We start from the raw sequence: 25,356 nt of genomic DNA on the forward strand, positions 1-25,356 counted from the left end.
AAAGGAGACAGAAGATAATGGCAAGCCGCCACATCTAGGAAATGGCTGCACAGCACCCACTTTAGGGCTTGAATATACAGTGGTACCTCGGGTTAAGTACTTAATTTGTTCTGGAGGTCCGTACTTAACCTGAAACTGTTCTTAACCTGAAGCCCCACTTTAGCTAATGGGGCCTCCTGCTGCTGCCGTGCCGCAGGAGCACGATTTCTGTTCTCATCCTGAAGCAAAGTTCTTAACCCGAGGTATTATTTCTGGGTTAGCGGAGTCTGTAACCTGAAGCATATGTAACCTGAAGCGTATTTAACCTGAGGTACCACTGTACAGTGGATGCTCGGGTTGCAAATATGATCCGTGCGGAAGGCACGTTCGCAACCTGCAGCGTTCACAACCCGCAGCACCGCGTCTGCGCACATGTGGGTTGCGATTTGGCACTTCTGCACATCCACCGAAACCCGGAAGTAACCTGTTCCGGTATTTCCGGGTTTTGGCATGCCTGTAACCTGAAAAAACGCAACCTGAAGTGTCTGTAGCCCGAGGTATGACTGTATGACTATTCAGTGATGCAAGTCAACCACGTCAGTTTCTTTTTTCTTGACAAAGAGTATAGCTTTTGTTACATAGTTATTCCTTCCAAACCCCTGATATCCAGAAAATCAGTGGGTAGGGGGAGATGAGACCAGATAAGTTACAAACCATCATCATACACACAATATATGGGACACACATAAGCAGGATGTTTCATGAGCTGCAATTTATTCTCCATTCCCCATACAGGGAGAGAGGCAACTTTATTTTCTCTGTAAAAAGTAGCCTTTTCATTCATTGCAGGTATGAACTTGGACCTAAAAGGGAAAGTTCACTTTCAGTCCAGAGAGCGTTTGGTTTAAATGCTTGAAATCCAACGGTCAGAAAGGGAGGGGGGAAGGATAGTTATCCAGGATCAGACCCCCTCATTGGATGAGGTAGGAAAGCTAGAAGTTTATCGTACTGTAAGAATACCCAGACAAACTGCTTAAAAGGTACAAAAGTCACATTCAAAGCTTTCACAAATTCAAGCATGGATACTTCAGGTTGTGACAAGTTAAACTTTCCCCTCAAGTACGGCTTTGTTAAGATTTTCAGATAAAACTTTACATGTTACATTCCTTTCTAATTCAGTCCCCGCAAGGTATTTCTCTTTAAAATTCAGTTCCGTAAATTGGATACAGGATTTTTGGGCACTACTTTCAAATAAGGTGAACAGCGCATGTTGCTATGCAGAATGGTGTGCTCAGGAATGGAATGAATATATATATGTATAGATGGTTTTTAAAAACTGGAAATTTGTTTTGGGATGGAAGCTCCTTTGAGCCAGTAGTTATTTCATTCAGTCTTGCTTAGATTGTTTCAGTGCTTGAAGTCTTTCTAACAGCGGAGGATGAGAATAATGCCACATTGAAAACAACCAGTCTGAAACAGGAAATCCCAGGTTATCTTTGTTTAACTTGATCAGAGCGGAATACAAGTCTGTAGCCTTTCCAAGATCCTTGGCAAATGCATCCGCTTGAAATTCAAATCGCCTACTTAATACAGTTAAGCAGAAGGAGAGAACCTGTAAGGGAAACAATATAGGGAAGTTACATTAAGAACTCAGAACATGTTTCAGAATCCTCCAAACCCCAGCCTCGTACCCGCTAGCCTTCTGCATGGTAAAGACAATTCTTTAAATTGTATACTACTTCAACAGCTTCTGGGTGTGAAGCAGTTTATAAATCTGCAAAATAAAAACAAAGAAATGCTACACAACTGGTACCACTGAGGAAACTTTTAAAAAATGAATCAGAATTCTGACAGCATTATTGTGGGATAGGAGGGTTTAAGTCCGCAAAGAAACTACTATAGCATTTCAGCAATAATGGCTTGAGTGTTCAATCAAAAGCAGAACTTTACCTCATTATAAGGAGAGAAAATAAACTGAAAGATGATCAACAGGCCTATCAGGGTTGGCTGAGTATCATAAAATCCAAAAGCTGCAAAGAGCTCCTTTCGACCAATCAACACGGCAAATAAAAAGAAACACAAGAAGGAGTTCATCTAGGAAAGAAAAAAAGAGCAGCATGTGTTGCCTTAATAATTTGTTAGCGACCATTTTTTATTTGTAAAAGTATCTATATACCACCCTCTCATAAAATATCAGAGCGGTGTACAACAATATAAAAATAAATTACTAAACCTTTTAAAGTGGTATGGGAGCAATCATTAAAATTAGAAAATGTGGAACTGCAGAGTTGGCTTAAAAAGCCTTGAATAGGCACCTGAAATTCAGAAGCGAAGATGCCTGCTGAATCTGTTGGAAGAGTGTACTGCACCATGGGGCCTGTGACGCTCAGTACCCAACTTCTAGTGGAGGCCAGCTGGGGCTCTGTAACATGCGGGGCAACTAACAGTGCTCCTCCAAATGACCTCAGTGATCGGGTTGGGATATAAGGGCTCAGGCGGGCCTTAAGATGTCCCGGACCCAAGTTATTCATGGCTCTGCAGATCAACACAAGCGTCTTGAACCTGGTCCAGTAGCGCAGTGTAGATGTTTTAAGAAAGGCATCACATGCTGCTAGCCATCTGCCTGTATCAGCAGTCTTGGCACTGCATCCAGCAGCAGCTGGAGCTTCCACACCTGGGACCAAAATACAGGTAAATACATCCCCAGCCACTGTGGCTTATAGCAGCTTCCGAGGACCACAGTGCAGGGGAGAAATAAGAGAAAAGCTAACCTCCACCAAAGAAGAGAAACGGACTCCTGTGTGGCTCGGATAATCCCTTTAAACCATGATCTATGTTTTAGGATGTAATTAGGTGATATCACTATTGATATCCTTGATTAATTTATGAGCAGAGGGCGATGTTTAGGTTACAAATTTACTGTAATGTATGATGGTGGTCTTTGTTTTTGGTTTTGCTTTGGCTCCTGTATGTCTTTTGTAAGTTTTAGCGATTTTAAATTTGGAGGTTTAAGTATATTATGTTGGTATGAAACTGTCGTGTGATGGGCCAATGGCCGTAATAAAGATCAATCCAATCTAACCTCCACCCCAATGGCACCTAAGCACTGATGCAGTCCATTTCCATCCCCCTGCCCCCGTCTCCTGGACTGCTTTTAAAGTCTTAAGAGGGGGAAAGTGGGAGGTCAATCAGATTTCTGTGTAATGGGCTGTTCAGCTCTAAGTCACCTCTCTGTTAACACGCCTCCCCATTTACACTCTTGCTTGCCCACGTTCCTTTTCACTTCTTCCATAACTAAAGGAATGGTGCTGCATGTCGATATAAGCACACTCAAGCAAAACCCATGGGAATTTCCTCGGTGCTTTCTGCTCACCTGGCTGATAACGATGTTTTTAATTGTGTGGCCCAGTTTCCAGTGCCCCAGCTCATGACCCAGCACAGCCAAGACTTCTTCATTTTTGCAACCTTGCTTCTTATTCTAGCGTAAAGGGGAGGGGGGGTGAGGAGGAGAGAGAAGGAACATATTATCCAAGCATGAGCAAAGACCATCTTCCAAGCTCACGAATGCAGGACAGGAAGCAGAAATTCTTCACATGATACTTTGTGAATGGCTTTCCTACTCCTGGGTGATTTTTGACACTCTTTTGACTCTCTGGGTCCTTAGTCACCCCCGCTGCACAATCTAATCAATCCCAGAGGGTCAATACTAGACACTTTGGGAAAGCCCCTTTTAAATTTTGATAGTTTACATAACCAACCCTGGGACCATAATACTGTATCTGTAGGCCTCCTGTCAGGGTTACCCCTTCCAAGATGGCTCATAATATAAATATTTTCAAGCATATTATCCTAATGCACGGCAGAACACATCTAGCCATGCAATAACAGCAACAGCTCAAAGTGGCATCAGAAGAATAAGGTAGTTGAAAAGTTGATTTCAAAATAGGGTTTCCCTAAAAATAAATAAGAGAGGAAGCAATGCTTAACTCCCTGGGAAGAGATCTACGAAGCTGGCCTAAGGGTTGAGCGAAGAGCCCTGTTAGTGAAAGGCGCCAAGTTGTTGAAGGATGGCTTAGCATTATGCATACACCAGACCTGCATCCTTATTGCCCATTGAACCTTTGGTGACTGAATTCCAGCTCCACACAAGTACTGGTGATTCAGCTGATTCATTGACAGCATTTAATGGAGCTACTGTAGAAAAGCTCTGGTTGCTCAGAGCTTTGTCCTAAAAAGAAATGTGAAGAATAGCAGGCAACAGAAGTTCATAACTACAATGAATTATGAGCCACATTCTGGCTTTGGGGTTATTGCAAAAATGGGAAACCATTCTCTTGCAAGCGACCTCCCAGGGGCTGCATGGCAGCGGTGGGTGTGGCCAGAGGCAAAAGTAAGGGGGGGGGACATGGGTGACCTCTCTTTGTGCAGAAGGCTACATTCCACCATCGATGCAAAGGAACGTGATGCAAAGGAACAGGGTCAGTGAAGAGTGTGGCCTGGGGATAGCCCTGAGGGCCAGAATAGAGAGGCCTGGATTTGGCCTCTGGACCTCAGGTTCCCCAGCCCTGAGTAAAAGCCACCTACCACCACTTTAGCATTTATTGCCAAGGATCTGATGTGCACACTTACACTCCCTGAACACTTGTCCTTGCCTTCTTTCCAGTCCACCTAGGAAATCTTAGATCAGAATGGCTGCACCTTAGTGATATAACCTTCCCCAACCCAATCTGGATGCTTACTTTGGCTTTAGCCTTTGCCTCGGCATCTTCCCCGTCTCCTCCAGCCACCTGGTTCTCTGAGCCAGGCTCCTCAGGGCGCTCTTTGTTAAGGGCAGAATAATCCTCCAAGAGAGTGTCAAACAGCACGATACGCTTGTTCTTGAAGAAGCCGTAGAAATAGGCATTGCTGTGGGAAGACCGTTTGGAACCTGGGGCAGGTGGGAATGAAGTCACATTACAGAAGCAAGCAAGTGAACATGCCCTTCTTATAAAACAGTGTTTCCCAACCTTTTTTGGGCAAAGGCACACTTGTTTCATGAAAAAAATCTCGAGGCACACCACCATTAGAAAATGTTTAAAAAATTAACTCTGTGCCTATATTGACTATATATAAAGTAACTCTCTTTAATAGGAATCAAATAAACACAAAGAAAGTATTTTATAATTACTTTATTATGAAATAGTAAGTACCGTATTTTTCGTCCCATAGGACGCTCCGTCCCATAGGACGCACCTACTTTTTTGAGGGGGGAAATAAAGGAAAAATTTTTTTCCTTTATTTCCCCCCCAAAAAACCAGGTCGGGGAACAGTGGGATGGCGGTGCTGCGCCTCCCCGCTGTCCCCCGAGCTTGTGGGGCTGGCCCATGTCTGCCTGGTGCGAGGGGCGCTCTGCTTCAGGGCGCCCCGCGCGTCCGGCGGCAGGCTACAGTCCGCAGCATGGGGAACCCTCTGTTTCAGGGCGCCCCATGCGCCCCCCGGGTGCGCAAGGCTTGCCAACACGAGCGCGGAGCACGGGGCGTCCTCCGAAGGGCGCCCCGTGCTCCGCGCTGCCAGCTGCCGCCCGCAAGCCTTGCGCTCCTGCGGGGAGATCCCCCGGGTGCGCAAGGCTTGCGGACACCTGCGTGGAGCACGGGGCGTCCTCCGAAGGGCGCCCCGTGCTCCGCGCTGCCAGCTGACGCCCGCAAGCCTTGCGCTCCCGGGGAGAGATCCCCCGGGTGCGCAAGGCTGGCCGACACCAGCGCGGAGCACGGGGCGTCCTCCGAAGGGCGCCCCGTGCTCCGCGCTGCCAGCTGACGCCCGCAAGCCTTGCGCTCCCGGGGAGAGATCCCCCGGGTGCGCAAGGCTTGCGGACACCTGCGTGGAGCACGGGGCGTCCTCTGGAGGGCGCCCCGTGCTCCGCGCTGCAGGCTGCTGCCCGCAAGCCTTGCGCTCCCGGGGGGAGATCCCCCGGGTGCGCAAGGCTGGCCGACACCAGCGCGGAGCACGGGGCGTCCTCTGGAGGGCGCCCCGTGCTCCGCGCTGCAGGCTGCTGCCCGCAAGCCTTGCGCTCCCGGGGGGAGATCCCCCGGGTGCGCAAGGCTTGCGGACACCAGCGCGGAGCACGGGGCGTCCTCTGGAGGGCGCCCCGTGCTCCGCGCTGCAGGCTGCTGCCCGCAAGCCTTGCGCTCCCGGGGGGAGATCCCCCGGGTGCGCAAGGCTGGCCGACACCAGCGCGGAGCACGGGGCGTCCTCTGGAGGGCGCCCCGTGCTCCGCGCTGCAGGCTGCTGCCCGCAAGCCTTGCGCTCCCGGGGGGAGATCCCCCGGGTGCGCAAGGCTTGCGGACACCAGCACGGAGCACGGGGCGTCCTCTGGAGGACGCCCCGTGCTCCGCGCTGCAGGCTGCTGCCCGCAAGCCTTGCGCTCCCGGGGGGAGATCCCCCGGGTGCGCAAGGCTGGCCAACACCAGCGCGGAGCACGGGGCGTCCTCTGGAGGGCGCCCCGTGCTCCGCGCTGCAGGCTGCTGCCCGCAAGCCTTGCGCTCCCAAGGGGAGATGCCCGCAAGCCTCGCTCCCCGCCCCGCGTGTGCTCGCCGCCGCCGCCCCGCCTCTCGCCGCCCGACTCGCCCGCCTCCCTCCCACGGCACACCAGCCGACGTCCCGCGGCACACTAGTGTGCCGCGGAACACCGGTTGGGAAACACTGTTATAAAAGACACTTCCTTTGATGGTACCCTATAATGGTGATCCTTCTGTCCCTCCCCAGGAAAGCATGACTGGTGGCATTGCATGTTGTCTACCCTGTTAGTCCAAGGGCAATAGTCAACTAAGTAATACAGTGGTACCTCGGGTTGAGTACTTTATTCGTTCCGGAGGTCCGTACTTAACCTGAAACTGTTCTTAACCTGAAGCACCACTTTAGCTAATGGGGCCTCCTGCTACCACCACACCGTCGGAGCATGATTTCTGTTCTCATCCTGAAGCAAAGTTCTTAACCTGAATTTCTGGGTTAGCGGAGTGTGTAACCTGAAGCGTATGTAACCCGAGGTACCACTGTACTTGCATCCACAGGCTTCAGTGGGTCTACTCTACGAAGATTGGCTATCACCACAAATTTTTACAATCTAAAATGGATTGTGGTAAATATGGTAAAAAATATAGTAAAATGATAAATATGTAAGGGTGTAATGTATTTTAAGTTGTGTTGGGGTTGGACCCTGATAATATATTCTGCTGTTTTCCTATCATCACGAGCTGCCTTGTGACATGTGCTGTCCCAGAGATGTACGGACTCTCACCTTCCACCACATACACTTTGGTCAGAGGAAAGTCTATATTCTTTGCCATCTCCTCAATCTGCTGCTTCAGCTCTCCTTCAGGGAGTGGGATGAATTTATCGAACAAGGGAGCAATGTAGTCTGCATAGATTGTGACAAGGACCTACAGTGGAGCACAACTGTTAAAACAGAGACACCTTAGGCCAGTTTATTCATCATTAACATTTATGTCCAGGAATGCGCAATACAACGTCAAAGGCACTTCTACATAAGCGAGAATTGCAGTAATCCAGCCTAGAGTTACTAATGCAGTGGTGGTGCACCTCAGGTCCGGATATTATTGTCAACATACTGATGACAGCCTGCTCAAAATTTCCTAATGACTGCCTTCAACAGCTGCTTTTGGGGGGGGATCCATATACACTGCAGTGGGCCCCAGAAATCCTGTTGGCACCCCTTCTGTCACACACAGAAGAAACAGCCTCCTCTAAAATGCTGCTTGGTATATTTTAAAACGTGTATCAAACTTAAACATCAACTGCCTGATTAAGCAAGACACATTTTTATTTGATTCTTTAATTAAATGTTGTAGCCAGATATTGAATAGCGCTTAACCTGGACTAGATTGTGCCCCCTGCCACAGCTGCCAGGTTAACTAAATAAGAATAATTTAGTTAAACTGACCTGTTAGCAAAGTTACAGTTTTACGGGGCAAGATGGAAAGGAAACCATGATAAGCAGGTAAGCCGTTTTAGTGACTTGAGACAACCAACTCCCCCATTTAATAAGAGTTACACATGAAGCAATTCTGGACATGGCAGACTGCATCATATACTCACCAAAGAAACTACTAAGGTGAAAAGCCATGCATAAATGAAGAAATAGTCTCCACCTATTTTAATGATGTAAAGTAGAAGTGACGTTACTGGCAACAGGATACACTGGGTCACTATAAACTTCTTGATTGCATCTTTAAAAAAGAATCCCAGAGTCTGCAGAAGAAGAGATAATTAAGATGAAATGTTTGGAAGCCAGCTATGTGAATATATAAGAGGTTCAAAAATTGCAGGCTGTTTAGCCCCACTCAAAACTTGTCCAGGCCATTGGAGAACAGTTAGATGAAACAGGAGAATCGGAGCAGCAGGCATAGGGAACTGATGGCCTTCCAGGTGGTGCTGAACTACAACTCCCATCAACCCTAGCAAACGTGCCAATGGTGGTGGTTGTAATTTAGAAACATTTGGAGGACCAAAGGCTTCCCACAGCTCCTTTACAGATTTAAAAGCACAAATCCAACAGGCAATGAAAGGAAAACTGCTATCAATTTGGCGGCCAACAAATACTATAAGATACCTGCTGATTGAAGCCATGTTTTTCCTCGATGACGAAAGTATTATAGAGGCTCCAGGGAAGACCGGTGACAGCACTGAAGAGTGTAGCAAGCAGCAGGAAAACCAAGGACTGAACAATCTATGCGCAAGGAGGGGGGAAATACAAGTCAGTACTTCCATAACTTCAGACATATTGGGAGGAATTCAATGCCATGCTATTACGATTGTTCCATCAGCGCAAGCATCCCTGCTTTCCAGATGGAACCATCCCCATTGTGCTAGTGGGAGCCAGATGGAATGAGTGCCTCTCTCCTCCCCCCACATACTGTTCTGGGGATTATCCCAACATTGCCTCCATGCCCTGCTTAAGGTAAAGGTAAAGGTAAAGGGACCCCTGACCATTAGGTCCAGTCATGACCGACTCTGGGGATGCGACGCTCATCTCGCTTTACTGGCTGAGGGAGCCGGCGTACAGCCTCATGTCATGTGGCCAGCATGACTAAGCCGCTTCTGGCGAACCAGAGCAGCGCACGGAAACGCCGTTTACCTTCCCGCCGGAGCAGTACCTATTTATCTACTTGCACTTCAACGTGCTTTCAAACTGCTAGGTTGGCAGGAGGAGGGACCGACCAACGGGAGCTCACCCCGTTGTGGGGATTCGAACCGCCGACCTTCTGATCGGCAAGCCCTAGGCTCTGTGGTTTAACCCACTGCGCCACCCGCACTGCTTAGGAACTTCCTATAAAGGCATCTGGCCTGCCACTGCAGGAAAACATAGTCTTGAACAAGATCAGCCTTTGGTCCCATTCAGTAGGGCTTTTTCCATGTTCTTATTGCTCATATTTAAAAAGGCAAAGGGAATAGCAGCTGAAATTTTATTAAAAATGGATAGTTTAGTTACAGGTGGGGTGGGGGACACAGGGACCTACCTCATATTCAGGCCCAAAACCAGCACGAGCTGAAATGTCTCCAGATACAGACCAAAGGAAAGGGATTCCTCCACACAGAAGGATCACCTGTAAAAAGCCAACCCACAGCTTTATGGAACAGGCTAGCCCCGAAGTTTAGGAATCTCATGAAAAACAAAATCAAGCCTCTCTCATCCTCTGCCTTTGCACTACCGTAAGAGCACCTTAACAGGGAAGAAGAGATACAAATAAGAGAAAAAGAGCATCTTTCCTGTTAATAGCCATGAAGAGGGAATTTCAGCCGACGCCACTTCACACCTCACCCAGCAAGCTGCCCTTATCAGAATCCCCTCTTTGGTACAGCTATTAGGGAGTAAGAACCGTGCCTGCTAGTTCTTAAACTAGTGACATATTTGTGGCTTTTTTGTTTTTTTAAAGCAAACGAGGGTCCCATACTGCAGGCTAGGTCCAGGATCAGCAAAACTGCTGAAGACTACTGCACTAACCCATTGCCCTCCAGTTACAATGGCTGGAATCCAAAGTGGTGCTAAGTTACTCATTTGGTTAGCACAAGGCTCCCCCTCCTCTGTACATCCACTAAATCTGTTCTGGGGGTTCCCCTTACCTTTCAGAGCAGATTTGGGGAGAGCATGGGGCACATGCAGGTGGAGGAAGCTGAGCTGCGCAAGCACAAATCCTTGTGCTAATAGAACGAGGGAGCTGGATAGCACCCACCGAGCCAGAAAGTCAGTGTTGTGCAGGGGCTAGTGTGTGCTGAGCTAGGATATGAAAAATCTAGCTGCCAATGCCCACTCAGCTGAAGCGCTATCTGGTCAGTTAAAGTTCCATCCTGCTTACAGCTATCCTTGGGAAAGCCCTACGGTCTCCCTTCCTTAACTAATCTCATGGGATTTTGTGAAGCCGAAACACCACTCTGAGCTGCTTGGGAAAAGTCTGAAACACAAGCAAAAGTATGAGTCCCCTATGCCACATTGCTTTCCCCACTTCAAGAGATAGTTCGGTTAAAAGTATCCAGACAACTGAAATGATTGAGCCAAGTGGAAAGCACCCAGAAAAAAAATCCTAGTAGCTTAGTGTCTATTTTATTTGTATTTACTTGAATGCACCTGTTATCCTTGCCTTCAGGTCAAGAAGTACTCGTAGGGTAGCAGGCAATTAGAAAACAAAACCATCAAGATTATAATATAAGACTAAAATCAACAAAATGGAAAACTAGGGGGGGAGGGGTAGAGAGAGACAGAGAGAGAGAGGGAGGGAAGGAGACAGAACAGCAATTCACACTGAAAGCAAAAGGCAACTGCAATCTTATATATCTACTCAGAAGTAAATCCCACTGGATTCATTGTAGCTTACTCCCAGGTAAGTTTTTATAGGATCACAGCCTAAGAGGCCTTGGTAAATGGGTAAAAGTATTTACAAAATTTGGGCAATTTCCTCCCTTTCATGGCAAGCCATCATTTGCCATTATATGCAAATCAGTAAGCTATGGTTTGTGCTTGCCTTCCAAGTCAGATTATGATTATATATAGATAGATAGATATATGACAGCATTCAATTTTGTATGAGACTCTTTTCTGAAAGCAAAGCACAAACCAACGCTTGTCAATCTGAATATAAATGGCAGACAATTGTTTGCTGCAAAAGAGGAAGTGCAGTAGGAGAAGAAATCAGGGCTTACTCATGTGATGTTAAATCATGGTCCATGTAGCAGCAAACCATGGTTTGGTGTCACATCTAAACCAGCTGAGTGTCACAAAGTCTAACAGTTTCAGTCTGACCCCATTATTAAATAAGCAGCAAAATCATTACAGACAGCATGCATCATCTCCTGACAGAAGCATCTCTAGAAAAAGCATTGCACCCCCTAAATTCTATGTCACTGGCCGAACAGTGTTCTAGCACAAGGGAGGGCAGAAGGTAGATCTCTGGGTGATTTTCAGTGGATTCGTAAGGATCTATGACTCCCATTTGTTTAATAGCAACAAAATGACTGTCTCTGTCCTAATTGTGCTGCTGAAATAAAGGAAGCTTGTGGAGTGGGTGTGGCAGAGAGGTAACCATAAATTAAATTTTATGTAAAAAGACTGTGGGTTTCATTCAGCTCAAAACAAATTCCCAGGCTCATAATTCTTTAAATCTATCAGTATACCATTTACATGAGGCTCCAGTGATGGATTGTGGGGGTTCTAGTAAAAAAAGGAGGAACCCCACAAGTCTGAAGACTGTCCTAAGAAATTGAAATACCAGAAGATTCTTACATCCTGTCATAGGATTAGGCTTGATATTGTGCATTTTCTGATGCTTAAATGAAAATCTCATTCCCAATACATTTTGAAATACTATTTTACATTCTAACTAATAAAGAAAAACCACAGAACTTAGGAGGAAAAAGAGATACTTACTGTGCCCTCTATCTCTGAGTACAGCCCTGACCAAAAGCTGAAAGCACTTTTATCCAATTGATAAAGGCGAGATTTCTCAAATGTTTCTGAGTCCATGATTGGTCCTAATTCCAGTGGAACATGGGTGGTTGTCCTGTACACAGTCCTCTGAAATATTTTAAACATAGCAGTAAATACAAGTTACCATATACCTTCTAAAGCTCTGTTCTCAGGTGTCACAGGAAGCCCCTATTCTTTCTATCCAAGGATTGTTAGTGACAAAGTTTTCCAAGACTACAAAATGAAACAGGTGATATTGGGATCTCCTCCAAAGCCTGGGCATGCAACAACAAATCAATGGGCCTAAAGAACTAACCTTGTGGGCACTCTTAGCAATGTACGCAGGCAGGGTAGAAATTTTCATACAAGTAAATAAACAAACGCCTACAAAAATAGAAGGCAGAAGCTATGCCTAACAGCAAAATGTGACTTTTGCCAAGAGTAATAGAACATTGAGACATTTTAAAGCAGCTGGCAGAACTTCCTAGTTCTACTTGACTACTTGATGGCTCTTCAATGTTCTCCACATTTTCCTCTTCCCTATTCTTTGATTCAAGAGTGGGGGAGTGAGAAAGGAAACATGATATGAGAAATGTGTGGGTGTGGCTAAAGTATTGTCTGTCTCTGTAGCTTCAGAATTAATACCATTAATAAAATTTAAATAGGGAAAATCCCATACACTAAAACTTGCCCTAATTTCCACCACAGATTCATTGTGGTTTCTACAAATCTACATAGCCTTAAGCTACAATGGAGGGAATTTGCACAATTCAGTTATTTGAGGCAAACCTTACATCCCATATTTTGAGAAAAGTAAAAGTGTCCTTGGGTCTGATTTTACTGTAGTCTCTCAATGATCCTGTTGTTATAAACCAAGTTTCAGCAATGTACTGAGAAAATTCCTTAAAAATTTTGATACCAGCAGCAGCAATGAGCGAAGTCCAAGAAAGTTTTGCATACACACACCAATAAGGTCTACACACATAACAATCCCGTACATGTTTGCTTGGAAATCAATAGCACTATATCCAATGAGGCTTACTTCCTTGTAAGCATGCTCAGAAAGGTTGCCTGAATGAATTAGGTCTAACAGCAGCATGGTTGCTCTTATCAACCGCTTGCTATGGGTACTTTGGAAGATGCAAGTTTGTAGTCTTTGATCTACTAATTTATTTTAACACTAACACACAATTGCTGTACTAAATCAATCCAAGAACCCTGCTATTAGACAGCTTTTCAAAGTGGGGCACCTTGCTGAAGAAAACACAGAGGGGACAAAGAAGTAATAGTAAATAATCACATCCTCTTCAGCACCATATATGGAGAAAAGAAACAAAGGGCACAATAGGAGACCAACAGAAAGGGGAGGACTACTATGGCTCCAGCTGATAAGAGTCCAACAGCATGCAGAGGGCCACAGGTTCTCCACCACTGCTACAAAGAGAGGAGCTAGCAAACCAAAAGCTATCCTATACAGGAAAGACTACAGAAGAGTTAATAAAATCATTTATTGGCTTAGGAAGCATGCGCGGTATTAAAAGCCTTAGGTCAGCAGCAATGGATGGGCACCCCCTTCCCAGCTGCCAAAGCAGGGGTGGGGTTGACAGCTGTGAAGAAAAGGAGGAACAAAATTCTCAGGTCAGGAGGCTGTTATTTCACGCCCACAGATTTAACACCCAGCTTTTCCTCCCTGGGTGGAACTTAAGGTAGTGTCAACGTGGCTGCCTCCCCACCCAGGACTGCTTAACTTCAGCAAGGGGTGTGTGTGTGGCCTCAGGCAACGGGAGAGGCAGCCCTGCAACATATGACCCAGCCTTTCTCAACCTTGGGTGGCCCAGATGCTCCTGGACCACGACCTCCGCCATCCCTAAGCAAGCGGGACCAGAGGTCTGGGATGATGGGGGGGTTGGTAGTCCAACATCTGGGGATCTAAGGTTGAGAAAGGCGGGCCAGGAGATTGCCCCACCCTTGGCTTGACAGCAACCTCGGGTGCTGGAATCACCGGGAGGGGGGATTTCTGTCCTTCCTCCTCCTCCTCTTCCTCATCCAACGCGGCCAGCTACCAATTGCTGCAACTCAACGGGGCGGGGGGGACATGAAAAGGAAGGGAAAGGTTGCCTCCGACCTGCCGCCAGGCGAGCAGCGCCTCCCACAGGTAGACGGCCCACGAGAAGAGCAGCACCGAGCAGAAGATCCGGCTCTCCAGGGGGGTCTCGGCCCACAAATCGCCCAGCCGCTGCGCCGCCATGCTGGGCCCCCAAGTCCGCCGCTCGACAGCACGCCTGGTCCCTCCGCCAGCTTCCTCCTCGGATGACACCGGCACTCACTTCCGCCTGGGGCGCTTCCGGCAGCAGCAGCAGCAGGAGGAGGAGGGAAGGAACATCTTTCCTCTTCCACTCCTCCCCCCCCCCTCCATTCAGACAGCCGACCAATCGGATCTGCCGCCTCAGTTGCCGCTGAAACAATCTTGCGGTTCGCGACGGTTGTAGGCGGAATGTTCCGCGGGCGGCCGGGCGAAGGAGGATTAATGGAAATGGGTGAATAGTAAAAGCCTGAAAAGGATGCGGGTCTGAACGGAGCTCCTTTTCGTTGCGTCGCAGGCGAATGATGTCATGCGTGCCGCCATCCCCTCACATCCTCCAACCCCCGCTCCCCCCCCCCAAATTGTCAATCCCGAGTTGCTCCCCTTTCCATGTTCTGGTGGGATTCCTGAACTTTCTTTTTTTTTTTGCTTTTGCTTTTTTATATACTTTATTGGTTTTAAAAACTGTGTAACATAAGTAATCATCAGAAAATGAAAATAAAAATAAACATTCATTCCATAGTTGGTGCTTGTTGTATTTAACCATTTGTAGTTGGATTCAACATGACCTCCAGTCCCCCCCATTGTGGTTCCCAGATTACATTCTTTATCTGCACACTAAACTTTGTCTCCTCTAGGCTGTTTCAATTACATTAATTTTATAAGATTCTCCTATTCTACTCAGAAAGTAAATCCAGACCTGCCAACGGATTTATATTTTTGCAATGTTCTTTTAAATAAACTCTGTATACATCCCACACTCCCCTGAATTTTTCATCGGTAACATCTCGGAACCTTGCTGATAATCTGGCTAGTTCTGCATATTCTCGCAATTTGTTTTGCCAGTCTAATTTGGATGGGATAGTGTCTCCTTTCCAACCTTTTGCAGTTGAAATTCTGGCTGCTACTGTAGCATATATGAAAATTCTCCTGAATTTCTTTGAGATTTCATTACTGTTTATTCCTAGCTGAAAGGCTTCGGGCTTCTTGGGGAAAGAGCATTTAAACATTTTAAAAAATTTGTTATGGATCATCTCCCAAAATTCTCTGATCTTTTAGATGATAGGCTAAAACTCAAAATTTTTGAAGGAATCTGAAATCACCTGACATACTGGATGCAATATTTCCAATTGAATGAGACCTTCCAAAAAGATTTTTTAAAAACCAGTTTTTCCACAGTACCTTCGAGACTTGAAAAAGATTTGATTCAAATTAAATATAAACCACTCTCTAAAATGTATAGGCTACTCCTTGACTGGGAGGTCAAGGAGGAAGAAGTCAAATCTGTAATGGTGCAGTGGGTCAGGGACTTTGGCTACAACATCCAAATGGAATCATGGGAGAGGCTTTGGAGGGAAGATATAAAATTCACAGAATGCTATGATGTAAAGAGAACTGCATGAAAATGCCCTACAGGTGGTATTTAACACCTGTCAAACTGGCCAAAATGTTCAGATTTAGGCCATACACCTGTTGGAAATGCAGGGAGGCGGAAGGCACATTGATGCACATGTGGTGGGATTCCTAAGCTTTTAACAAGATATAAAGAGCAGGATAATGGGAAGGCCTACCCCAGACTCAGTTCTGCCTGTTCTCCAAAGACATATAACTCTGGAGAAAAGGCTGGAGCACTGAATTTTCCCAAAAAGGCTGTTTTTTAAGGAAACGGTATGGGCCACCCCCCCCAAAAAAACCTCATGCAACATTTAACCTGTTTTGGCTACTGCAGCACGACATCTCATTAGGATCTTAGAACTGTAGTGCTGGAAAGGAAGGAACCCTAGTCCCTAGTCCAGGGGTCAGCAAACTTTTTCTGCAGGGGGCCGGTCCACTGTCCCTAAGACCTTGTGGGGGGCTGGACTATACTTTGAAAAAAAAAAAAAAGAATGAATTCCTATGCCCCACAAATATCCCAAAGATGCATTTTAAATAAAAGCACACATTCTACTCATGTAAAAACATGCTGATTCGCGGGCCGGATTTAGAAGGCGATTGGGTGAGATCCGGCCCCCGGGCCTTAGTTTGCCTACCCACGATCTAGTCCAACCCCCTGCAACTGCAGGGGTATGCAGTTGTCCCAATACGGGGATCAAACCGGCTCCTTGGCATTTTCAACACCGCACTCTGACCAACTGAGCTGTGCAGGCTATATCAGTAACAGTAATAACACGCTAGCATTGTGGTGAAATGCTTTTGTGGACTAGAGGCAATCAGGTCTGGCTGGCAGGTGGGCAAGAGGGGCACATACCTGAGGGGGAATCTTCATCCGATGCACTGTAGTCCACAGCAGATAGGAATATATCTTATACCGAGCCACACCAAGGCTTCATCCAGCTCAGTATTCTCGGCACCAGCTGGCAGTGGCTCTTCAGGATTGCAGGCAGGGATCTCTACCCGCCCAACTGGAGATGCTGCGGACTAAGCCTGGGACCTTCCGCATGCGCAGGTCATAACAATGCAATTCTGCAACATCAGCTCAAAAATAAATCTCAGCAGTGAGTACCCCTTGGAAACCGGCCCGAGTAGAGACATGCATTGTAAATGTACTTGTCTTAAAAGACCTCTTGTTTTTGCCAAACAGCAGACTTAAGACACCTGTCTGGAACAAAGGTGCTGAGACAGAGGAAACCAACCGTTGCCTTCCAGATATTGCTGAACTACATCCTTAACCATTGGCATGCTTGCTGTGGCTAATGGGAGCCATAGTCCAAGAACAACTGGATGGCACCACATTGACTAGTCCTGGTCTGAGGTTTCAAGGCGTTTGTTCTGGAATTTGTCTTCTTCCTTCCTGGCCTTGCTAAAAGCCCAAAGACAACTCCCATTGGTCCCAGCCAGCTACAGGTTGGCACAAACCAACCTACAAAGACCACTAATGGATGCTGGGAAGAAAAAGGGGAAAGACACTCTGTACAACCATGGCTTTGTTAGGTTCTGATGGCAGAAGACATGGAAAAGACACATCCATCGCGCAGACAGAACTTACCAGAGCCTACTTTTAAGACACCTTGCATATAACATATAACAATGAAATAACTTTTAAGAAAGTACAATAAAATTCATTTTAGATGTATAAATTTCAGAGCTGGTTTCCTCAAAAAATCACAAACAAGTCACAATACTATGCTTGCTCCGTATAATGTGTACAAGAGGCTCAGGTGCTCCCCCAGGCAAAGCTATTACAGCTCAAAGTTTGCATCAGTGAGCATTGGAGCCTGTTCCTTTTATTTTTGGTGTTTCTTGGTGTTGCTGTACAGAGTGTACATTTGCAAACTGCAGGTGTTCCCAGGGAGGAAACTCCCTGCCCATAAATAAACAATAAGTCCCCAATATGCTGCTTCATAGATAAGTGCTGAATTACAAAATATTAGGCAGAAAATCGTATGAGAGCAGGCATGAGGAAGCTTTGAACTTCAGGTGTTGTTGGATTATCATCAGCACCAGCCAGCCTGGGCAATGGACAAAGATGACCAGAGATGGGAGTTCAACATCGCAGGAACCACAGGGTCTCCACTCCTGTCTTGTTGTTTAGACGTTTAGTCGTGTCCGACTCTTTGTGACCCCATGGACCAGAGCACGCCAGGCACTCCTGTCTTCCACTGCCTCCTGCAGTTTGGTCAAACTCATGTTGGTGCATAGCTGTCAACCTTCCCTTTTTTTGCGGGAAATTCCCTTATTCCAGCGCCATTTCCCGCTGCTTCCCACTGCTATCCTGGATTGTTAGATATCCCGTAGACTGTCCCCGGGATTGGTGAGGCTGCTGATCCCTTATTTTCAAATCTGAAAGTTGACAGCTGTGTTGGTAGCTTTGAGAACACTGCCCAACCATCTCGTTCTCTGTCATCCCCTTCTCCTTGTGCCCTCAATCTTTCCCAACATCAGGGTCTTTTCCAGGGAGTCTTCTCTTCTCATGAGGTGGCCAAAGTACTGGAGCCTCATCTTCAGGATCTGTCCTTCCAGTGAGCACTCAGGGCTGATTTGCTTCAGAATGGAGAGGTTTGATCTTCTTGCAGTCCATGGGACTCTCAAGAGTCTCCTCCAGCACCATAATTCAAAAGCATCAATTCTTCAGCGATCAGCCTTCTTTATGGTCCAGCTCTCACTTTCATTCACCACTACTGGGAAAACCATAGCTTGAACTCCTGTCTTAGAGGAATCCAATTTGGATACAGGCAGAAAGTTATTTGGCAGATCAGGTAAGACTTCTACACAAAAAACCCAAGTTTTAGTCTTGTTACCTTCTGATATAGGCAATAGACCTTGGGGAAGCCCACTGTTACAGCCGTGTCAAACCTTGAATTATGTGTTAGGACACATTTCGGCAATAAACTTTGATCATATTAACAAAAGAGGGAGAGAAGAGACAATGCATTCTTAGTCCATGAATACATTTACACGCAAAATGTTTCAATTGTGAAAAGCAGAGGTTTCCAAACTTTTCATGCTAGTTAAACACTTTTTAGACATGCGTCATTTCGGGACACAGCAATTCAGTTTTACTAGCAAACCGGAGAGTAAACTAACCCCTTTCTAGCCAAGAGGAGCACAGGGAGTGTTCATGTGATACACCTACACACTGAAGCCGACAAACTAATGTGTCACGACACACAGTCTGGAAAGCTCTGGGGTACAGCATTGCATAAATTCTTTAATTGGGCTTTGCTTTTTTATGTGATAGTGCTGGTTATTATTCAGCAGCTGTATAATTTTTAGTGTTGTTTTATTCTGCAGAGCAAATAATTGTTAATTCGTTTGAAAGGAAGTTTAACAATGCTCTTGGTGTCTTTATCTTTACAGGCTTTAAACTTTATTCTAAGGAGTTTTTAAGGGTTTTTTAGTTTTACCATTGCTTTAAAAAACTGCTTATCACCTGAAATGAGATAGCAGCATTAGTCTTCAGAAGGTTCCTGCCATCATAGACTGGCTCCACCCTGGTAATCATCATGTAGACACTTTAAATAAGATATTTTGGACTGGTGGATACCTGAGCTCAGTCACTGCACTACACAAGTTGCTAACAGAGGCTACTGTGATTAGATTTCTGTACCCAGACAGAAGCAAACCATTCACAAGTTATTCTCAGCTCCATTAAAGGTAAAGGTACCCCTGCCCGTACGGGCCAGTTGTGTCTGACTCTAGGGTTGTGCGCCCATCTCACTTAAGAGGCTGGGGGCCAGTGCTGTCGGGAGACACTTCCGGGTCACGTGGCCAGCATGACGAAGCTGCTCTGGCGAGCCAGCACCAGCGCAGCACACGGGAATGCCGTTTACCTTCCCGCTAGAAAGTAGTACCTATTTATCTACTTGCACTTAAGAGTGCTTTCGAACTGCTAGGTGGGCAGGAGCTGGGACCGAAAGACAGGAGCTCACCCCGCCACAGGGATTCGAACCGCCGACCATACGATCGGCAAGCCCTAGGCACTGAGGTTTTACCCACAGCGCCACCTGCGTCCCATTATGGGCTGCCAAACTTTTGACTACAGCCCAGGAAAATTCAATTATTCCACATGCCATAGGTTTAGCTAAGTGTTGAGATACAAGAATCCTGCCATGAAAATCTTCCCTACAATTGCCCCTCAGACCCAGAGTATTGCATAAATGAAAGGTAACCTGGATGTTAAACAGTCTGAACCCACTAGAAGTATTGATATGGAGAGATTAAAAAACGTAAGGGCCCTGCTATATCAGCCCATAGGCTTGTAGAGGCCACAAGCAGAACTGCCTTCTGTTCATAGAATTGTAGAGTTGGAAGGGACAGTGAGGATAATTGAATCCAACCCCCTGTAATGCAGGAAATGCTGCTGTCCCATTACAAGGATTGAACCTGAAACCTTGGTGTTATCAGCACCATGCTCTACTCAACTGAGCTATCCAGGCTGATGTTCTACTGTGGTTCTCCAGCAACTGATCTTAAGGGCCATAATCCAGGAGGTAGCAGATAGCTATCACAACTAGTAACCTTATCATTCATGAACCATTTCTCTTTAGAAGCCATCTTGGTTGTTGGCGATCACACATTGCGGAAGCAAATTCTACAGTTTTTAACTATGTGCTGTGCTAAAAGTCTAAAAGTTCCTATGTTGTAATGGTTGAAAGACAGACACCTGTCCAAGACAAAACTATCATGGGCTCTTCTCAAAACAAAACAAATTCCTTCCAGTAGCACCTTAAAGACCAACTAAGTCAGTTCTTGGTATGAGCTTTCGTGTGCATGCACACTTCTTCAGATACACTGAAACAGAAGTTTCCAGACCCTTCTATATAGTGAGAAGGTGGGGAGGGGTATTACTCAGTGGGAATGGGTGATTGGCAGATAGCTGTGATGAGCCTGTTGACGGCTCTTAACGACTGCAACACCTCTCAACCCACTGGAGAACAACAACCACCCTCCCAACAGAACACTGACCACCAACTACCACCGAAAAAGTGTTACACAAAAAGGGACTCCACATGGACCCCTCCTGATGGACGCAATACTACACTGGACTTGTACATTGACTGCTTCCGCCACAGAATCCAAACAGATGTGACCAGAAAACACCATCGCTTACAACAAAATCTAAACCATGCTGAAAGGAGAGCCATAGATAATCTCAGAAACAACCCAGACATTATAATTAAAGAAGCGGACAAAGGTGGAGCTGTCGTCATCATGAACAAAACTGACTACATTCAGGAGGCTCACAGACAACTTTCCAATACCGCCTTTTACATAAAATTGGACTCAGACCCCACACAAGAATACAAAAAAGAACTGAACAAGATTGTTAAGGAGCTACCCCCACACATCCAAGAACAGATCCTCACTAACACACCTACAAAACCTCGACCAGGAACTTTCTATCTTCTACCTAAAATACACAAACCAGGAAATCCAGGACGCCCCATCATTTCAGGTATTGGCACTATTACAGTGGGTGTCTCCGGTTATATGGACTCTGTTCTGAAACCATATGCCATCAGTGCTCCCAGCTATGTACGTGACACCACAGATTTTCTGAGGAAAATACAATCTTTAAATAATCTTCCCAACAATACTATACTAGCTACTATGGATGTGGAATCTCTGTATACCAACATCCCACACAACGATGGTTTACAAGCTATAAGGAACACCATTTCAGATAAAACCACAGCGGACTTTGCCACCAAACTCTGCCAATTTGTCCTTACCCACAACAACTTCAAATTCGGTGATGACCTGTTCCTTCAGATCAGCGGCACAGCAATGGGCACCCGCATGGCCCCACAGTATGCCAACATCTTCATGGCAGATTTAGAACAACGTTTCCTAAACTCCTACCCACTCAAACCTCTCTTGTACCTGCGATACATTGACGATATTTTTATCATCTGGACACATGGTCAACAGACCCTGGACACCTTCCACCAGAAATTCAATGATTTTCACCCCACAATCAACCTAACAATGAATCAATCTATGCAAGAAATACATTTTTTGGACACTACTATAAAAATACAGGATGGGCACATAGACACCACCTTATACCGTAAACCAACTGACCGACAAACATATCTACATGCCTCTAGCTACCATCCCAAACATACCAAACAGTCTATTGTATATAGCCAGGCACTACGTTACAGCCGCATCTGTTCCAATTCTACAGACAGAGACTCTCACCTAAGAGATCTACAGCAAACCTTTTTAGAACTAAAATACCCAACAGATGAAGTTAGACAACAGATCAACAGAGCCAGACTGATACCCAGAGAGAACTTGCTGCAAGACAGACCCAAAAAAGAAAATAACAGAACACCTCTAGTCATCACATACAGCTCCCAAGTTAAAACAGTACAACGCATCATCAGAGATCTACAACCTCTCCTGGACAATGACAGTTCTCTTTCTCAAGCTCTGGGAGGAAGACCTTTCATTGCCTACAGACAGCCACCCAGTCTTAAACAACTCCTAACCCACAATAATACTACAACCAGACCTAACACGGTCACTGGCACCAGAGCCTGCAATAAACCCAGATGCCAACTTTGCTGCCACATACACCCGGACAACACCATTACTGGCCCCAACAACATCACACATACCATCTCGGGACTATTTAATTGCTCATCGTCTAACATTGTGTATGCCATAAAATGCCAACAGTGTCCTTCAGCTCTCTATATTGGACAAACAGGCCAGACCTTACGCCAAAGAATAAACGGACATAAATCGGACATCAGGAATCACAAGACAGAGAAACCAGTAGGAGAACATTTCAATCTCCCAGGACATTCTATACAAGATCTCAAAGTAGCTGTTTTACTACAAAGGAATTTCAGAAATAGACTGGAAAGAGAAGCTGCTGAATTACAACTTATCACCAAACTCAAAACCATGGAAAAACCTGGTCTGAACAAAGACCTTGGATTCTTATCTCATTATACATGACAAAGCCATTTTTCACCTTTTCACCCCTTGCTTTTTCCTGTAAGACCTATTGCAGTCGTTAAGAGCCGTCAACAGGCTCATCACAGCTATCTGCCAATCACCCATTCCCACCACCCTTCTGAGTAATACCCCTCCCCACCTTCTCACTATATAGAAGGGTCTGGAAACTTCTGTTTCAGTGTATCTGAAGAAGTGTGCATGCACACGAAAGCTCATACCAAGAACTGACTTAGTTGGTCTTTAAGGTGCTACTGGAAGGAATTTGTTTTGCTTTGACTATGGCAGACCAACACGGCTACCTATCTGTAAATGGGCTCTTCTGTTAGGAGCAGCAGGTAGAATGAAGCAAAGCCAATACCATGTTGCTACAAGGGAGCGTTTCATTTAGGATTGGCATGGGTACTATAGTGCCAGGATACTTTCTGCATCTTTTAATGTTTATTTTGTTAGTACTTTTTTGGGGGGGGGGGGGTTTGACAAAAAAGTTGGTTTTGCTGGACCGGTTACAGTTGGTTAGGTAGAGTGAGGGACAGGGTTGGAATATTGGTTGGAGAGATCAGGAGATAGGTAGGGAGATAGGATACGAGACAGGTTGAGGTATAAAAGAGTGAACGAGAGAAAGAGTTGGTTCTGGGGAAAAACAACTTCCGCTCTGAGAGTACAGTGAAGGACAGAGTATGGTGTCCCGTAGGAGGAACAGACCAGAATTTTACTGGGAGACAGAGGTTGAGCCAGGAGAAGTAGGAGTCCCAAGGAACAGCCTACTTGGGACTCAAATCTAGTCTGGAGGGGATTCTTCTAAGGAAAAGAACAAACTCCCAAACCCAGTGAAGGGAGGGGGTGTGGAGAGCCCTTTGCTTTGTTAGTTAAAATACCTCAGGAGCAGGATTGTTAAAGGGGGTGGATAACTGAAAGGAAGTATCACCGTAGAAAGAAACCAAACCTATAACTCGAAAACAACAGAGAAACCATTAAAGTGAAATCAAACTGTATTCCTGAAGTAACCAAAGTTTAATCCATTTGTGTTAAATACTATCGTGCCTTAAATTTTTATTTAATTTTAAGAAAACCTGCCTGAGACTCCAATTTACTAGTTATCTCCTCACAAAGGTTCCCCGCAGGATACTCTGGGCTAGAATTACAAGAGGAAAGGAAAAGAAACCTTCGGGTAAAGGGTTGCTCAGTGAGGTGGGGGCAATTTATCTGAGTGAGAGAGGGCCCAACGGCATGAGAGGAAAAAGTGCCGTCGCGCCTGTTGCCAGTCGTCACAGGGAGGGAATCTGGTGTGCTTCTTCAAGGTAGCCTTTTCTTCACCATCAGTACACATCCTCACACTAGATTTTGTACCCCAATAGACACTACCACAACTGCATCTCCAAAGAACATAGATGTTTATAAATTGCCACAAGATCTGGGTATCCAACTAAATCACTGCAGACACTGAATGACTTCTGCAAGCACAACATAATTTGCTCCTACCATGCCTGAAGGAAACCCCCCAGGGCAGATATGGTGTGGTGAAGGGTATGGCAGAGTCCAGCTCCAAGCATGCAATGATTTAGTCAGATGCAACGCCTCTTCTAGAGTTATCACAATGTACCGTATTTTTCGCCCTATAGGGCACACCTAGTTTTTTTGGGGGGTGGGAAATAAAGAAAAAAAAGAATTATTTCCCCCCCAGGCACAGGGCTGGGGTGGGGGAAGCCCGAGCTTCCCCCGACCCCAGCCCCCAGAACAGGCTGCTATCTGCAAGCCTTGGGAGCCCGGCAGGAACTCCCGTGGGCTCCCCAGGATTGTGGATATCGGAGCGCGCCCCAGGCTTCAGGGTGCAGGCTGCTATCCGCAAGCCTGGCGGGAACTCCCACGGGCTTCCAAGGCTTGCGGATAGCTTCCTGAAGCCTGGAGACCGAGAGGGGTCGGTGCGCACCGATCCCTCTCGCTCTCCAGGCTTCAGCGAAAGCCTGCATTCGCCCCATAGGACGCCCACACATTTCCCCTTCATTTTTGGAGGGGAAAAATTGGGTCCTATAGGGCGAAAAATACGGTAAATTGCACTCTCTGCAGTCTGTCAATCAGCTGTTGGCAGATTGAGGTGGCTTTGGCAGGAGGGGTTGGGCTGCGTTCATTTATTTAGGTTATGTCCCATTCTACTACTACTACTACTAATAATAATTTATACCCTGCCCATCTGGCTGGGTTTCCCCAGCCATTCTTCCTCCAATGTGGAGTAGAGGATAGCTTATAACAATTCATAATATACCATATTCACAGTAAAATAACTCAAGCTCAATTCCAATGCATCTCAGGGTAGTAAAGGGTTGTATGCTGTGGTAGACAGGCACCAAAGTTTACTTTCCTACATCAGTTTTTGTTTGAAAAAGATATTGGACATCCTCCCCAACACCACCTCAACCAATGTCAATGTACTGGCATACAAAACAAACCCTTGTGGAAGGAGAAAAAGAAACAGATTTTTAAAGGGATTTTTTTGTCCATCTTTTTAATTTTAAAAAAAGTAAACCAGTTGTTCACTTAAAACTGCATCACTGGACACCATTTGGTTGATTAGGAGAAGAAAATAAGCACTCCCTAAATTAAAATTCAGTTGGTTTTCTTGGAATTTTCTTTTTGTCCCAAGTGGTCCTTGGGTACATGTAGTAATAATAATAATAATAATAATAATAATAATAATAATAATTTTTTATTTATA

General features: G+C 45.8%; 1 protein-coding gene across 1 annotated transcript; it reads right to left on the reverse strand.

The window, feature by feature from the left end:
- Nucleotides 1-736: 736 nt before the first annotated feature.
- ZMPSTE24 (zinc metallopeptidase STE24) lies at nt 737-14,327 on the reverse strand. The gene is made up of 10 exons (XM_081869209.1): nt 14,058-14,327; nt 11,894-12,040; nt 9,492-9,578; nt 8,585-8,701; nt 8,071-8,223; nt 7,253-7,394; nt 4,719-4,906; nt 3,353-3,457; nt 1,930-2,073; nt 737-1,591 (listed from the first exon to the last, which is right to left on the reverse strand). The coding sequence occupies exons 1-10, from the start codon at nt 14,178-14,180 to the stop codon at nt 1,367-1,369; spliced, it is 1,431 nt and encodes a 476-aa protein (XP_081725335.1). The 5' UTR covers nt 14,181-14,327; the 3' UTR covers nt 737-1,366.
- Between the last annotated feature and the right edge of the window lie 11,029 nt (nt 14,328-25,356).

The sequence above is a fragment of the Podarcis erhardii genome (assembly GCF_964252035.2).
Source record: "Podarcis erhardii genome assembly, chromosome: 7".
Taxonomy (NCBI): domain Eukaryota; kingdom Metazoa; phylum Chordata; class Lepidosauria; order Squamata; family Lacertidae; genus Podarcis; species Podarcis erhardii.